This window comes from Anser brachyrhynchus (genome assembly GCF_964034855.1).
Source record: "Anser brachyrhynchus genome assembly, chromosome: 1".
NCBI classification, from domain to species: Eukaryota; Metazoa; Chordata; class Aves; order Anseriformes; family Anatidae; genus Anser; species Anser brachyrhynchus.
This window is the reverse complement of record NC_137694.1, coordinates 128,069,606-128,086,479: the sequence shown is the minus strand read 5'-3', so window position 1 is coordinate 128,086,479 and position 16,874 is coordinate 128,069,606. Positions and strand designations below refer to the sequence as shown.

The 16,874-nt window shown below is 37.6% G+C and overlaps 1 protein-coding gene across 2 annotated transcripts in view; it reads left to right on the top strand.

The window, feature by feature from the left end:
- PHEX (phosphate regulating endopeptidase X-linked) overlaps positions 1-16,874 on the top strand; it is a 102,539-nt gene that overhangs the window by 73,329 nt on the left and 12,336 nt on the right. For both annotated transcript variants that reach the window (XM_080556250.1, XM_080556249.1), the window contains 4 exons: positions 574-632; positions 12,403-12,457; positions 15,679-15,746; positions 16,484-16,614. In XM_080556250.1, the coding sequence (XP_080412376.1) occupies positions 574-632; positions 12,403-12,457; positions 15,679-15,746; positions 16,484-16,614 (313 nt within the window). The remainder of the gene's footprint in view (positions 1-573; positions 633-12,402; positions 12,458-15,678; positions 15,747-16,483; positions 16,615-16,874) is intronic.

The window sequence follows — 16,874 nt, the reverse complement described above, 5'->3', positions numbered from 1 at the left end:
CTGATGCTCACTGAGTAGAGTACAGAGTGTGAAGCTGTTTATTTCAAATTTAGGTTCCCAGAAAGGACCTACCCATGTTGTTAACATCATCCTAATCATACAAGTGCCTGTTCAGCAAAGAGTCTGAAGCCACTTCAGTCATTTCAAAATGCTCTCTAGTTTCAAGAGGGAGTTTCTCTGCACATGGTTGAAAGACAGGTATAATAAAATCTTATAGAGTTGTCACAGCTGCTATCAGTGTTGCACCTCTGTTGGGTGTAGTCAGGACTTCAGTTTGTCAGCTTGGAAGACCTCACAAGCACTAATGTCACTTAGAAATACAACAGATTAGGTAATAGGAAATTTAACAATCACTCTTGTTGAACAATCATTGAGTAAGTGCACTTAAAGTAAAGCCATTAAACAATAGACTTCGATGTTCCAGAAACTGTGAGCTGAACTGGAGAAATAATTTAATGTATCCTCGGTCTTTTACATTTTTCTTTCCACTGAGTGAACTTTTAATCTTTGCTTATTCTATTCATAAAGTTGTTTTAGTGTACTGACAGATGATTGCTTTTGCTCTTACTACAGGTGGTTTACCAGCCCAACTACTGTCAATGCTTTTTATAGTGCATCTACCAATCAAATCAGTGAGTATCTGACTTCTGAGCCTGTTTTTAAAATGTCTGTTTGGCAAATGTTACATTAAGCTTCAGAAAATATCTGTACAGTTTGTGTGTGTGTGACTGTATATTGGGGAGAAGAAAATCAGAACTGCAAACATAACTTAAACATAATTTATCTGTGAGGCATTTTAGTTAGAGGATAGTTCTGGAAAAGCAAGGGCTCCAACAAATCTGAATTACTGTTGCTTAGTGAATTACCCTGAGTAAACTGAGTTGCAGTAACTGCTTGTGTGTAGTCTGTCCATTGAAAATATGAACAAAAATGTTAGCTTAAATCACTTTTACTAAAGTTTATACTACTGTTTCTATTTTCTGTTTGCTGTAGCAAAAACATGTGCACATATACCCCCATAAATATGCACTAACACTTTAAGTGACAGCAATTCAGTTTGCTAGTATTAATAGATATGTAGCAAAAACCATGGTTATAGGAAATTGTGACATAAAAAATAAAATAAAAATGGTGTCCGGCAGATTTGTTCAATACCTTACAAGGACAAGAAGCGGTATCTGTAGGTAACTTAAAACTCTTGCCTGTATAGTATGATGAAATTTTCTTGTATGTAGAGTGCCACCTGTCTTGCACTAATTTTAGTTCCTTGTTGTTTCTAGTGAGTATAAATCCTGGTTTGGTAAAATTGTTGAGATTTTCCAAAGATACGTATGGGTTTGGATGTTTGCTCCAATTGCCTTAATGGGACTTTGCATGCAAAATTTCTAACTGGTTTTAAAAGTCTATACCAGTATTTCTGTGGATAATAGTGTTATCTTTGCCCTGACACTTCTCTTCATTGCTATTAGCTTTGCAAGTTAAATCAGCCATTCCAGTTTTATGCCGCCAGGGCCTGGAAGGCTGAGTGCTGCAACCTCTGTGATCTGGGTCCCCAGAGACAGGCTTGTCAAAAATCACTGAGTGACTCCCCCGCTTTCTCCTGAATCCCTTTTGATCGAATAGAAAAACAATTTTTGAAAGGCCCAGAATGAATGTTTCTCACTGAAGAGGTTACAGCAGAGGACAGGCGATCTGGGTCTGCTGGTATCTGCTCTTGCCTATTTCTGTAAATAATTTCTTGCCACCAAATCTAAATTCTTTTGTATCTAAGTGAGCTCATTTGTAAAGCAAGTATGATAATTAGGTGGGTCTTTTGACTAAAATTAGTTCTAGAGCTAGACTGCTCCACTTTAATTAGAAATCTGCCATCATTAAGCAGCCACATTTTTGTTGATCATTGGAGTGTATGCTTGAGGCAGGTTTCACCAGGTTGATCAGAGCTCTAAAGTACATCTGAAAAACGACATCTGGTTTTCCCACTAAACTGAGCACAGGCCCCCGCTGCTCTTTCAGATGTATTGTGTGGACAGAGAGGAAGCTTAGTCAGTGCAAAATGAGAGCTGTTGCTGTTACATCTTCTTTAATATTGGGTCTTTTCAAGTTCCAGCTGCATTCAGCTCTCCTAGCCTCTCCACCAGGGCACATTAGAGAAAGCTGCAATGGAGAGGCTGGAGCTACTGAAGCTGAATTGTGCTCTCACTGTGTCTAAGTGTCACGAAGCAGAGGGCTGGCAAATGTAACCTATCCGTCATGGGTATAGGGGCGGTTGTGTTTTGTATCTCAACTGCTGACCGTCTTGTATTGCTGGCATTTGACCTAGAAATTTGGATAGTGCTGCTCACTGTCCTTTTAAGACAAGCAAGCTCCTAAGAGCAAAAGGGTTTAGGTGGTTCTTTCTGAACAAAATCCTGTTCTACCTGTGAGTGAGAGAGTTACACATGTAACCTCACACTCAAAATGATGTGCAAAAGGAGAAGAGGCTTGATGAAAGGCACAGCACAAAATGATCTTCCATTGCTGACTTCCATCAATGTGCTTTGCAGGGAATGTGGCCCCTGTGACATGTGCAGGGAACGTGCTCAGGTCTGAAGCTGCTGATAAATATTTGTCATATTGCTACTGAGTTCCCAGTAATGCTGCTGGGAACGAACTGTACCATGTTAGACCAAACTTTGCAATCCCAAGCATACTCCTGCTGTGGGCTGTATCTCTGGGCAAATCTCACACACAGGAATTATTGCCTTACTGCTCTATAGCTATGTTTTCAGTAGTAATCACAGCAAGTTCTGCAGGGGCTGGGGATGTGCTACAAAACCTGTGTCCTTTTCAAAGGTGTAGTTAAACAACAGAAAAAAAGTTCTACAAAACAGAATGTCAAAATTCTACAAATAAGAACGTAATTTGAGAATAAAAATGAGCATGAGCTCTAGAAGGTTAAATGTAAAGTTGTGATATAACAAACCCACACGGATTGGAGGAGCAACTTTCTAAGAATATAAGAACTAATAATAAAACTTTTTTTTTTTTTCCAAATACACTGAAAAAGGACAGTCTTTAAGACATAAAAATAATACAATTCTCTGTATTGGAAGAGTTTGGAAGGTTCTTATCCTCAAGCTTTTTCTTATGGAAATTAAGTCCCAAGAAGTGTCTCAAACATAGTGTTAATAGAAGATGCTTTAGAAGAAATTCATAAAGTGTATTGGAACAAATATAAGCACCAGATAATATTCACTCAGATATTCCAAAGGAACTTAGAAGTTGCCAACCAACCAGCCTTGGTATGTTATCACTTGCACCATCCATGGCATGGGAAGAATGGGTATGGCAAATGTCAAATCTTTTTTTCTCGAAGAGAATCCAGAGGGATATAATTATATGCAGTATTCTAGCACCTATGTGAAGAAAACTGACCATAACAAAGACAAGAATGAGTAAATATGTGAAGTAATGGGGAAGAGTCAAAGTGACTTGTTCTTTGCTCTCTTTTAGAAAAAAAAAAATCACGCTTCCTTAGTCTAATAGGTTTTTTTTTTTTTTTTTTTTTTTTGTAATTCAGCATGTAAGTGAACTTGATATGTTACGTTTATTTCCGTGGAACACTTTTCATGAAGTTCTTTCCCAATACTATTAATTGGAATTTGTCAGGAGACAGGAAAGAATATCCTTTCAGAAATTAATGACTAATCAGAGATGAGAAAAGGAGATAGGAACAAATTCATTGTTTTCAGAATAGTTGGAGGGGTGTGTTACCAAAGGATCTGTGCTGGTCACTCTGTTAGCAGATGATCAGAAAAAGAGGGTGTTCTGTCTTGAACAAAGGCATAGTTTTTGATCCAGGAGGATAAACTCTGTTTCAAGAGGACATGTCCCTCATCTACTGATTGCTGGAAGGTCAAAAGTTGTATTAATGGAAGAACTACCTCACAGATAGATGCCCAATGCTCTTTCCACTGATATCTACAGGTCACTGCTACAGAGAGGAGAATGGGTTAGGTCGGCTCTTTATCTTCTTGAGTGTTCTTGCTCTTCAGTACACAAACTAGAATTTAGTGTGTTCAAGGCCCATCTATTTATTCTCTTGGTAAATGCATTTACTAAGAAGGAGTATTTGAGAAAACTGAATTCTAAAATGCGTAAAGCAAATTCTTTCTGGAAAGCAGCTGCTACATTAGCGGGAAAAGACTTGGTTTTAAAGTTGATTCTAAAAATTAAGAACACTCAATTTGGAAACAGAAATGTACTGTGTGATATTATCAGCTTAACCACAGCAACTCCAAACTCGATTAGTCACTGAAGGTTTCATGAAACAATTTAGAGAAAAGGCATCATCTGTGCCTTGATCTGTGGACTCTGAAAAGGAGTTGTCATCAGGTACCTGCAGAAGTGGAGGGGAACATGGTGGTCCTTGATCACTTCTTAACTTTAGGAAGATGCCTTTTCTTTCTGCACCCATAGCACAGGGAAGTCTCTGGCATTCTCCCAGTGAAAGGTCTATAAATTCTCCTGTCACTGTAGTCTGTATTGCTCACTTAAGTGTTAAACAAGAAATTGCTAGAATCTCCATGCAAGTCCATGCAATCTTCATATAAGGGAAATTCGTTACTGTTTTTAGTGGCATCTTGACTACTGAATTGCTTGCAAGAAAAGACTTTTCTTCACTAAAAGTGAAAATTAATAGACAATAGAAACTAGATGATTAAAAAAATGGCTGGATTTGGGAGAATAAAGCAAAACTTCAATGTGCATATATTGTAATGAATTCTGCTCTGCTTCAGTGCAAACATCCTTTATGGCTGCTATTACTTCATTTAATTTTCATTAGTAAATTATCAATTGCTCAAATGGACAACAATTCTGTTAATTTTTCCAAAAAAGAAGTAAGTATCAAGGTAAGATGTGCTGCAAAAAGCAAATTTATTAATTATGGTATATAAAATTTATCTTATTAAAGTTTGCTCCTGATGATCTCTATACTTGAGATTTATTTATTTCCTGTTTTTTCTTTTTTTTTCCATGCTTCAAAGCATCTTAGATTAACAACCATGCATCTTTACAATGGTTATTAATCACTTTTAAATTCTAATTGGATTTTTCTTAGTATTTGCTAGTCAATTTCTGTTCAATTATAGGTACTTAACAAGGATAACAGGTACATATAATTGTCTTTAGATGCTACATATGTGTCTAAGCACACTTCATATAACCTAAGCAGCATGAATACCATCTTTTTAAATTATGATCACTGGAATACAAAAACACTTTCCAAAAGAGACTTTATTTTAATGAGCTCTAGAGCAGCCAACAAGTACGTGATGAAAATAGATACAAGTGATGAACAAAGTATGCTAGCATAATTCTCTTCAAGAAAAGGTTTTATTTCATTACAACACTAAAATATTGGCCCTTGAATGTGTGAAGGGTAGAAGGGAACTGCTCATTAGACATTTGGTGTGTTTAATTTTCTTTCCAAGTGTCAATATATTTGCCTCTAGAATATGTCAAAAAAGTAACATCTGTGGGTTGTGAACAGTAATGAAAAGTGGATTTACAGTGAACTAAGGCAAATATAAGCAACACACTCAATGAGGTATGAGCTTGAATAGATGTATTGGATAATTAACTCCTGTTGATGTTATCTCTGTAAGTTTATACCTATGCTTCTTCTAAGTCATTTTTGCTTGTACTGCAGTTCTCTAGAAAGTCAAGAGGCCTCTTTTGAGAGCAGCTTCATTACATGCTACAGGAAGAAGATATAATCTAAAATAGAATTTTAAAATTATGTTCAAATTAGCATCCATAGAGAAAACTACAGATGAGAGCTTATATTAGGCAGCAAGTATCATCTTTATAGAAAGTGGCATGCAGATATTGATGCTGGCAGCTGGCTGATGCTGTGAGTTGCAAAGGAGAACTCTTATCTCACCAGGAGCCAGGCAAGCACTGGCAAACAGCACATGGTGCCGTGGCTGGGGAAGGACCAGGGGACTCCTCGTAGCAGCACTTTCTCTTCCCTTAAGAACTGGACTAATTGGAAGGTTATTGATGAAGTAGTTTCAAGTGCTCCATTAGTTTCCAGGAGGTTAATGAACATAACAGATTTGGACTGAATACTTTCTGAGCCCTGTTATTAAGTAAGCTTTAAGTGTTCTTAAGTGAGCACTCGTTTTCATTTTTTCCTATTTACTAATGGACAGTATTCTCTTTTATTTACTTACAGTTATAGGTGAGATGATACATGATCCTTACACACATTTTTCTATTTCTTCTTCCTAAAATTCTTATGTATAAATGTTTAAAATAGGAGGATTTTTTCCGTGTGCTTTTCTTTTTATCTGGGGAATCTAGAGAGTTGTTGTCTTCAGAAAATAAAGCTTAAAATTTATTGTAAAAACATGTTTCTTAATCCCTCAGCACACTTATTCATTAGCTTGTCACAAACCATCATGCATTTCTCCTCAGTGTGCCCCACTGAGGTTCTCTCTGTTTCATGAGCAGCAAAGACCCTCTTTTGTAAGGTGAAATGGAAACTGAGCCAAGAATTGAACCAAAAGTTGCTGAGTCCTCTGCTTTAAGACCATAATTTCTCTTTATCTGTTAATTAATGTATTCACTACGACTCAGAAAGTTAAGCTTTGTATTCGTGCACAGTCTGAAACAGTTACTGTGCCTCACACAATTTATATTTTCCATCCTTATTGTCTGCAGGATAGAACTTGAAATAAGGTGTAGGGTTCAGGTCAATGTTACGACAGAGTGATCCTAATTGCCTTCATATAGGTAGATCAAAGCTGTCTGGGATTCTTTGCAGCATCTAGTACATCGTCATATCTTGCAGATCTGAGACCCTGGAGACAGGAGAACTCATTCCATTGGGAGTGGCACTTCATGTCCCAGGCAGGACGTGCAAAGGCACCTCAAATGGCACTGGGAAGAGATTCAGTTATCCAAACAACTTAAAGTCTATAGAGCCATTTTAAAGAAATGTATCCTGCCCTTCACGCAGCTTTTAGATAACTAAACAACATCCTCATAGTTTTCAAGTTTAATTTCTTACATGAATTCAAAATCCTTTGCTTACTGACCAGAAATTAGTCTTCTGCTTATGTCTTATCCATTTAAAATTCTAAATATGAATTGGTTCAATGACACTTGAAAACAGGTTGCATTTTTTAAAGACATCTGTAAACAGCCAGTACGACAATCAGCAGAGTACCCTGTAAGTCACACAGCTTAGCACAGATGTCTCCCACATCTGCTATTTATGTGGTGGATTCACTAGCCTGTCAGAAGTTGCTTTAAACAAACCAGCTAATTATTGGAAATTGTAAATGCACTGACTTTGAATGAGGCTTTACTAGATCTTGTCTTAGTTAAAAATATCATGCAATGTAAATGAACTACGGAATTAGAATTCATATTGAGATTTGAACTCCAAGTTTCCTTATGACATGTTCAGGCATCTCACCTGTTTTTTGTTTACTTCATCCATTATTAGTTTACATAGTTACAGTGAACTATTAGATGAAATGTCATTGTTTGTGTCTCTCTGGAAAAGTAGCTTTATTCCCCTGAGTTTCAGGGTGTTCATCTGCAAAATGTGTATAATAACATGGTATCAGCTGGTAAATTGATTCATTAATTGCAGTAAAGCCACTGTAAAACTAAAAAGAGAAAAGAAAAAAAAGAGAGAGAGAGAGGGAAAAAAAGCAAAAAAAAAAAAAGAAAAAAAATGTGTTTCAAACTTGAAATACACTCCAACAAATTTCATAGCATCTTGCTGGGGAAAGAGGCTTAAAATTGATGCAATGGATAAAATGAAGCTGGATGCTTTCAATTAAGTTAAAAGTAGTTCTCTGCAGGTGAAGAGTGCTGTCAGAGCTTCAAGATCAGCATAAATTCAGAGTGAAATATTTAAAGTAAGCCAGATGTGCATCACTGGTTGAAATGCTCCTGTGTTCCAGAGCAGTAAGATGGAAAGTTCAGCAAAAAGTCACTGTCCAAGAGTGTGGGCGTAGGGGTCAGGAAAGTCAAAGACTACCTGGAGATGAACCTGGTGCAGGATGTGAAGGGCTGTCAGAAAGGTTTCTGCAGGTGTATTAGCATCAACAGAAAGTCTAGGGAAAATGTGGACACACTGCTGAATGTCTCAGGGGACCTGGTGACAAATGACACTATGAAGACTGAGGTACTCAATGCCTTCTTTGCTTTAGTCTTTACTGGTAAAACAGACTTTCAGAAATCCCAGGCCCTTGAGATCAAAGGGAAAGTCTAGAGCAAACAGTCTTATCCTCATTGGAGGATGAGCAGATTGTGAAATATATAAACAGAACTGGACAGACACAAGTCCATGATCTGATAAGGCAAACTTGTTAGCTGAAGGAGATGGCTGATGCCATTTCAAGGCCACTCCTATTTATTTTTGAAAGGTTGTGGGGAGGTTGCTGAGGACTGGAAGAAAGCAAATGTCACTCCTGTCTTCAAAAAGCACAAGAGTCAGGGAGCTACAGGCTGGCTAGCCTCACTTCAGTCCCTGTGTATGTGATGGGGTTTAAAGTAGAGATCCAGGAAACCATTTCCTTCACTAACCCAATAACCTTCTATCATCATCTTGGGGATGAGGGGAGAGCTGTGCATGTGATTTATCTTGACTTGAGCAAGACTTTCCACACTGTCTCCTACAATATTCTCAAAGACAAATTAATGAAGTAAAGACTACATAAGCAGACATTCATAAGCAGACTGAAAACTGGTGGAACTGCTGGACTCAGAAGGCTGTGATCATAGCTGCTGGGCTTTAAAGGGTTGTGATCAGTGGCACAAAGTCCATCTGGAGGATGACCCAGCTCATACATCTTGCCTTCTCTAAAATGCTTGGATGTACAGTACTAATGCTGTTCTCTGATAGCTTGAACTCAGATGTCCACAAATCTCCAGTGCTCTCATGTCATCTTACACCAGTGTCCATCTCAGAATGATGTTGCAGTCTTGCAATGTTGCTACAAAAGTAGGTAGGACATAAGAAAGTAGGCCAGGCAGATTCAGCAAGTCCAGGTCATACCTATGGCAAAGGGATTTGTCTGGGGGTCTGTAATAAGAGAGCACAGTTTTCTTTCTGTGTGCTGCTGATGAGTATGGTTCCAAGCCAGCACTAGCGGTAAACTGTACACATAACTGACAGAGAGGTTTTCAGCCTATATCCCTCTTCTTGGACCATGTAGAGGGAGGAAGAATGTAAAGATGCACTAAAGGCTAAATTTGTGGTGAAGTGCTAGCTGTAAGTACCTACTTATTGCCTGTATCCATTCTTTAAGATGTGAAACTGAAGTCTGCCTGACTTACTTCTCCAGATCAGTGCTTTTCTCGCTTGAACTCCAGTGGCATATAAATAATCTTATTAGTATTTATTGCTTCTGCAGCCTACTATGAGCTCTCTGAGTTTTGTCATTAATTCTTTTAGGTGCAATATGCCAAGCAAGCAAGCAAGAAACAGGCTTCAGAAGGGAATTGCCTAACTCAGGGGATTCAAAACAGCACAGAATAAGAAACTGTCAGGTGATCTATCTCATGTTATAATTTCGAGAAGATTCTAGGTCTAGGACATTGTTTTCCTTGTTTCCTCCAAGGACAATCTTTTTGACACTTGCCTTAGGGAGACATTGTTTCTAGAGGGATGCCCTGTGTTGCCAGCTCCAAAGCTGTTCCTTGTATCCTAGTACTGTTGCAATACTGGGCAAGCACCCTTCATCATTTAGTATCACTAATCTCTGGAGGATAGGACACCTCCACTTTATTAGCTGCTCAGGAATCACTTTTAAAACTAGATAATAATTTTATTGAACAAAAACACCCTATTGGGTTCCATGAGTTTTCCATAAATGGGTCTTAGATCAGTGACTCACTTTGGCCTGAAAATACTTCCTAAGCTTGCTTTGGTGCATTTGAACTACAAAGGTGTTTCACACAGCACAAGCAGAAATCACTCTTTAAACAAGCTCCATTATTTGGCATGTCTTATCTAAAATGGATCCTGACTTAGAGTAAAATAATTTTCAACCTGTTGAATTGACTCATGGTTGGAGCTTCTTCCCATTCTTTCACATAACGAGTGGTAACTTTATCTCATGGCTTAACTCACACCTGACTGTTTCAGCACTGTCACATGAAGGCAACTTTAGATTATATTACTTAGATGGGTGAACCTGAGTGAATCTTTGCATCTAGTTTACTGAAAAAAATGCATGTATACCTCTACTGGAGCACAGACAAGTGCAAATTCACTATAGAAGCGCACACATAAGCAAAGTAATTTCTTCTGCTTACAAGATCTTGATAGCATCTCGGTGTGCTAGCAGCTACATGGCTGTGTGCCAGGGTTGTGTGACCACTAGACATGATTTCTTCATTCTGTCCACAGTTCCTCTCATCTGCTGCTGGGGGAAAGGATCATTCAGGGTTAGTCGACCCTAACATTTATTTTATTAAATGATATCTTTGGCATGTCCAAAAGTCTTTTCTGAAGTTTTGAACTTGGAAGGAAGCATGCAATGTAGTTCAGGGTAGATTTCCAACTCTTAGTACCTTATGGTGCTTAGCACACAAAGTTGATTACAACATATAGCAGTCACAAAATGCATGTGAACAGGACACTGAAGGTTCAGGTGTCATGTGAACCAACCTGCTGGAACATTGCATGCTCTAATGTGGAATGGGGGAGTGCCATTTACTTACATCAATGTGCCACAGTCCAGCCCAGGGATAATTTTGTTGGCCTCTGTATATTTTGGACCAGGCGCTAATGGATGGATTTGTTCCTCTGTAAACTTATCAGACTTTTTTTTAGGAAGAACTTAGTGTACTAGCAAACAATTTTCAACAGGATGCATCAGTGTACCATTACTGTGAGATGTTTAAAAACACAAACCATAAACACTCAATACTTTTCTGTGTGTGCTGGGAGGCAAATAGAATTAGATCAGGAAAACTTTGTCCTTGACATTGGTACAATTGTGTTTTGTAGCACTGGGAAAGCAATTGATAACAAGCTTGAAAGGACAAAACAGCATCTGCAGAAGTAGGAGAAAAAAGTACTCAGAAAATAAGTTTGCAATCCATACTTTTTTTGTTAAACTAATTGCAAATAGGTATTCAAGACAGCCAGGATAGAACAGTGAAAAAAAGCAGTCAGGAGGACATAACACTTGCTACATCATCTGATGTGAATTACCCTCAGGATATTGTATTTAATGACTTTGGAAGGAAAGGAAAAATTTTGCCCGAAAATTTATTGGAAAATCTATGTCCTATTTATCAGTGAAAAATTGAAGATGGTCAAAATCAAGTGAATGCATTTTTTGTTTGTTTTGATCTGAGTGGCCAGGTGATTTCTTGCAGAGAGCCTTGTAAGGTGAAGCAGAGATTCCCGGGAAAGCAAGTGAATCATCAGAGGAAACCATTTCCTCACTGACAAGGAGAAGTCCATGTGGGGTAACATTCAAAGCAGATGTAAGCCCATGTTTTGTAAATAGGAATTCTTCATGTGAGTCACCAAACTCTGCGTTTGGACCCAGACGAACTACAGTTTTCACCAGCATTTGAAAACTTTTGGTATAGGTGTCTGTTTAGCAACTATTTGGGTTGTTACACTGCTAACATGGCCTGCTCCATTGTCTTCAGAATCACGGCAGTGAAATGTCATCCAGGAATTAGAAATAGACACGTGACTTTGATGAAGAAACTATTTTGGCTTCTTTGTGTAACATCAGTAGATTGCCATTCACTGGAGTGCCTACACTGTTAGTGTGTTTTGGCTGCTGGTTAGTTTACCAGCAGCCAGGTAATTCCTGTAGCTAGACTGGCTCTACAGCTCTTTACTGTCTACAGCTCCTTACTGAAGTGCCTAAGTATGTTCCTTTACCTTTGATTTCACAGACTACAATTAGGTTTACATTATATCACTTTCGTATGTCTCTTGCTGTACTGAAGCTTCACTAAACCAACAATTTCATAATTCTTGTCGGTTTTTGCCTATATGTTCAATGTTGATCTGCCAGTGCATCCGAGAGCAATCAAGTAGTTTTTTTCTTTATCATGAGAAATGCTAGCTGTTTATTCATGGGAACAAATGCACAAACACACATATATGCACATATAGCCATGGAAGAAAATCAAGTTCTTGCAATGCAGCATCTGGTTTTCATTGGGGTCCTGAAAGAGAGAGATCTCCACTTCTTCTCAAAGATCCTCTCTGTCATATTCTGAAAGTACCACCTGAGGGAAAGCTTGCCTAGCAAAATCTTCTGAAACTAAACAAAAAAGGTGACTGTTGGGCCTAGTGACTTACTTTGTAATTCAGCTATATTTATCTAGGGATCTCACGATTGTCATTTTTTGCTATTACAGGATTCCCAGCAGGAGAACTGCAAAAGCCTTTCTTTTGGGGAACAGAGTATCCTAGGTAGGTACTGCATCAGGGGAACCTCTTACACGTGAAAGCAAGGAATAGAAAGTAAAGGTGTTAGAAATACATACAGACAAAGAAGAGGGCATAGAGAAAAAAGGCTATACTGCTAAAGACAGCCAACAAGTAGTTCACAGTAATGCTGTCTTGTCACTGTGTAGGGTAAGCTCAGCCTTTGGGTTGCCTTGTTTTTCCCTGCTGTGTCCTGATTTTGCAATAGTTTAAAAAAAAAAATATCTGAAAACTACTGCTTTTTGTGATAACTTTTCTTACCCTGGGGAGCAGTATGGGTGTTGCTGTTGTCTTAAACTGATGACTGATTTTTCACAGGAATTGCTAATTAAGTGCACCTTAGTGGAAGTGGTTCAATGCTATAGTACGCAGATGCAGCAGTGTGCATATGGCAAGTATTAAAAGCAATTGTAAATCAGCTGACCAACACACCTTGAACAGAAATGAATATACTGAGAAGCCATTCATTATCTTTTTTTTTTTTTTTCTCATTTTCTGCTAAAATCTAAGATTAACAGTGGGTCTGCTTGTTGAGGTGCATGAGAATGCCTCTATGTGCAAGAGTGATTGTCTGAGCAGGTTTATGTGCTACTATAGACAAGGAAGAGTAATTACAGGTCACATATATTTAATTTTGAAAGATGACTGCTTCTATGCAGTTCAATATCTTTCTATTTTAGGACAGGTTCAGACCAGGAAAAGTCTCTGACACCAGTTTCTGAAAGTTATTTTGTAGTTATAGAAAGTCAATTACAAGTGAAACATGTCCTTAATAAATATTTGTGAAAAAATAAAATCAAACTTTTAAAATATTTTTGGTTTCCCATCTTCCAGTCTGGATGTGTCCCTGTAAACAAGAAATTTGGCAGTACGTGTAGAGAGATGCATTCAATTTAGGAACGAATGAATTTCCATTCAAAAAGAATTCTGCCGAGGCACGTGACTTTCTAGGTGGTAACTGGGGATACAGAAAAGTCCTTTCTGGTTAAGGAGAACTTATTTTCTGCTGTGGTTGTTGCAGATCATTTTCCAGCTTTACTTGCTGAAGAGGTTTCTCCGTGCCCTGACCTTCTGCCATAGTGATAAAATTATGGTTCTTTCAAAGATTTGTACTTTGCTCATTTCTCTTCTTTAAAGGTTACCTTAGCTTAAATTGGTTTTGCTTGAGTACGTATCAAAATGAAATTTAGTAAACAAATGTAGCTGTTTTATATCAGACAACAGATTGCTTTTGTCCTTGAAATATTCTGGATCTGTTTTCTGTCTGCTTAAAAGAAACAGTACATGGCACTGGAACAGAAAAATCATCAAAAAATCATCAGCACTTGCTGGAAAACTGATTTAGCAAATATTTAACATTTAGTGCAGTTCTAGTGTCCAGTTCCAGCATAACGACTATAAAACAGCTGCATCTATTTGCATAAAGGGAAGTTAAGTTGTCACTTTACATCTCAGTACGTGAAATAAAATACCATCCAAATGCCATTATTCATAGTTATGAGTCTTCAATGCCAGATTTATTGAAATAGAGACATCAGGCTGAGTCAGTAGCTTCCTTGCTGTCCTCAGAGCCTCCCCAGTCCCAGAACATTCCTCTCCAATATGGTACCCGTTGGGCTTGATCTAATCCTCTCCATTTGTGTCTAGCTGTGTCCCAAAAGAGAAGAGCACGAGCAGACCTGGGAGCATTTCTGGCAAAGTGGTTGTTGAGCAGGACAAAATGCTGTAGGGGGTTCATAGAAGGAAAGGACAAAATTCATGCCAAACTTCCGCACAGGTCTTTTGGAGCTGGGGAAAGACCTGGGTATGCCCGGGAACCAGCCTGCTTTCTCTGCTACCTATCATTAATAAGATGCATTTAGTAATAGATCTCATTGGTTCTTCTTGAACTCTTTATAAGTTGCACGCTATTCTTTAAAAGATCCTGTGTAACCACTTTACTTCAGATGTAGAAAACAAGTCTAATATAGTACATTAAGTATGGATAATTACCAATATTTGTTACACAAGATTAGAAATTTGCCACACAAAAGGGTGATATTTTCATTGCAGAAATATACAATTTTAACCAACATCTTTTAATGGTTTGCAATAGTAGTGGGGAAAAAAAGAAAAAAAAAAAGAAAGAAAAAAGCAAAAAAAGCAATATCACATGTAAATCATGTAAGTTACCTTTCAGGAAATGAAAAAAAAAAAAAAAAGAAAGAAATCCAAAGTGAAGAATTGCCATGGGAGAAGGGGAAATTAAATCATATCATACTTTTTGGGTATGACTGAGATGAGCAATTAGTGTGCTATGGATCATTAGGTCCAGTAATAACATGTTACTTCAAAACCCTCAGCCTTTCTCCTGTTTCAATACAATCTGTTGAAAATACTCTAAGCTACTTTGAAATATGGCATCTCAATAACTGAAATAATTAAAATCACAAGGAACAACTTAACAAATGAAAGATGCATTTAGCAGATAACACCCACCCCTCCCCCCCATACCCATTGCATTTCGTACTGAAACTTTCATCCCTATTTCTCCCAGGTGCATGTTTATTCGGGTATAACAGGGAGAATATCATTTATTGTCAATCAAGAATACAAAATATTTCTGTCTATTCTGGTTCTCCAGTGCATTTATGTTACTGCAGATCATGCCCTATCCCTGTGCAGGTGCAAGGAAATTGTCTGACCTTTATTTTGAAAACTCAAAGGAGATCTGTTAAATGCTTTGCATTACAGAGTCATTTGCAAGTCTGTTTGTTGCATGCCAGTGAAGAATGATTGGACCTGGCATTACAGAAGCCCACTGCAGCCTTTGATCTATGCTTTTTTCACGACTATAAGAGAATAATACTATCTATAACTTTTTCCTGTTCTTGGTTAAAATATACATAATAAAATCAGCTGCAGGAGACATTCTGGAGCTCAGATAATGCTAATAAATGATTTGGTTAAAAGAGTGAGCCACAACAATGCTTTTTGAAATTTTATATTGAGGATTGTTTTTAAACAAGTAAGGATTTAACCTTCAGACTTTCAAAAACCTTAAGTCAAAATTGTACCTTATGATTTTGTGTCCCAGCCCCCCCCCAGCCTCTCCCAATTTTAATAACGATCTTTCCTGAGGTACAAATTGGTTTGACCTTCTGTCTTCTGTTCTTTGATTTTTGTGTGTAGACGCTTTCTGAGAACACTGCTTCTTTGTGTTACAGGTCATTAAGCTACGGTGCTATAGGAGTAATTGTTGGCCACGAGTTTACTCATGGGTTTGATAATAATGGTGAGTGTTTGTCTGTATGTTGATAACTTTTATTTTCCTTACAGTTGACAGATTAGAAAGATGACGTGTGTGTACTTTAGCTCTTTTATTGTTTATTTCCTTAACGATGCTGAATTGTGTGAAGAAAATTGAAGGGCTCTGTCTTGTTCGAGGTGTCAAATTCCCTAAAGTTTTATTCAGTTCTATAATGGGAAGGTAAGAACCTGGCCAAGGAGTTGTGGTCTGGTCTCCATTGCTTAAACCACCAACCTGGGAAATGGGACATATATATTTTTCTTGTTTATATGAATGTAGTTCTAATGTTCTGGTTTTGCTCCAAGACCAAAAAACTGTAAACTTCAGAAGTTTCTATGACACAGGTTTTTTTATTTTTTTTCTTGTCAAGTAATAAATTAGTTGTCACCAGGTTTGCAGAATCAAAGACATATAGGCTGAGGATGAAAAATACAATTATATTCACAAGAAAGCTTGTATCCCTCTTACATTACATAATTATAAAATGAATGTGAGCTTTTTACTACTGAGTTGACTGAGGTAAAGATTTTGTCTGCTGATATTAAGTATTTTGTTCACACACTTCCATGAGTACATTTACCTCTAACTTCTATGGAAGTGCTACATTCCTGAACTGGAAAATTATGGGTTTTGTTCGTTTCATTTTGCTATTGTTTTGTTATTGTTTTGTTTTTCTTTTCCTTTTGAAATGTTTGTTTTCTTTCTTTTTTTTCTTTTTTAAGGTCGGAAATATGACAAAAATGGAAATTTAGACCCATGGTGGACAAATGGCTCTGAAGAAAAATTTAAAGAGAAGACAAAATGCATGATTAATCAATACAGCAGTTACTACTGGAAGAGAGCTGGCTTACATGTATGTAAAACAGAAGTGATTGAAAGCACTGGTATATTAGGAGTGTGTTTGTTTTTTTTTGTTGTTGTTGTTTTGTTTTTTAATCTATCTTTTCATAAATCCCAATATATTGGGATATTAGGCTACCGCCTTCATTTCTCACAACGAATCATCTTCTGAAATGAATAATTGTGATTAAAATTGTCTGTCAGATTTGATTAGTCCAGTCAAATACCAGTACCCATACCCTGGTGACAGGGTTAAACTTCTTCTCCCCATCA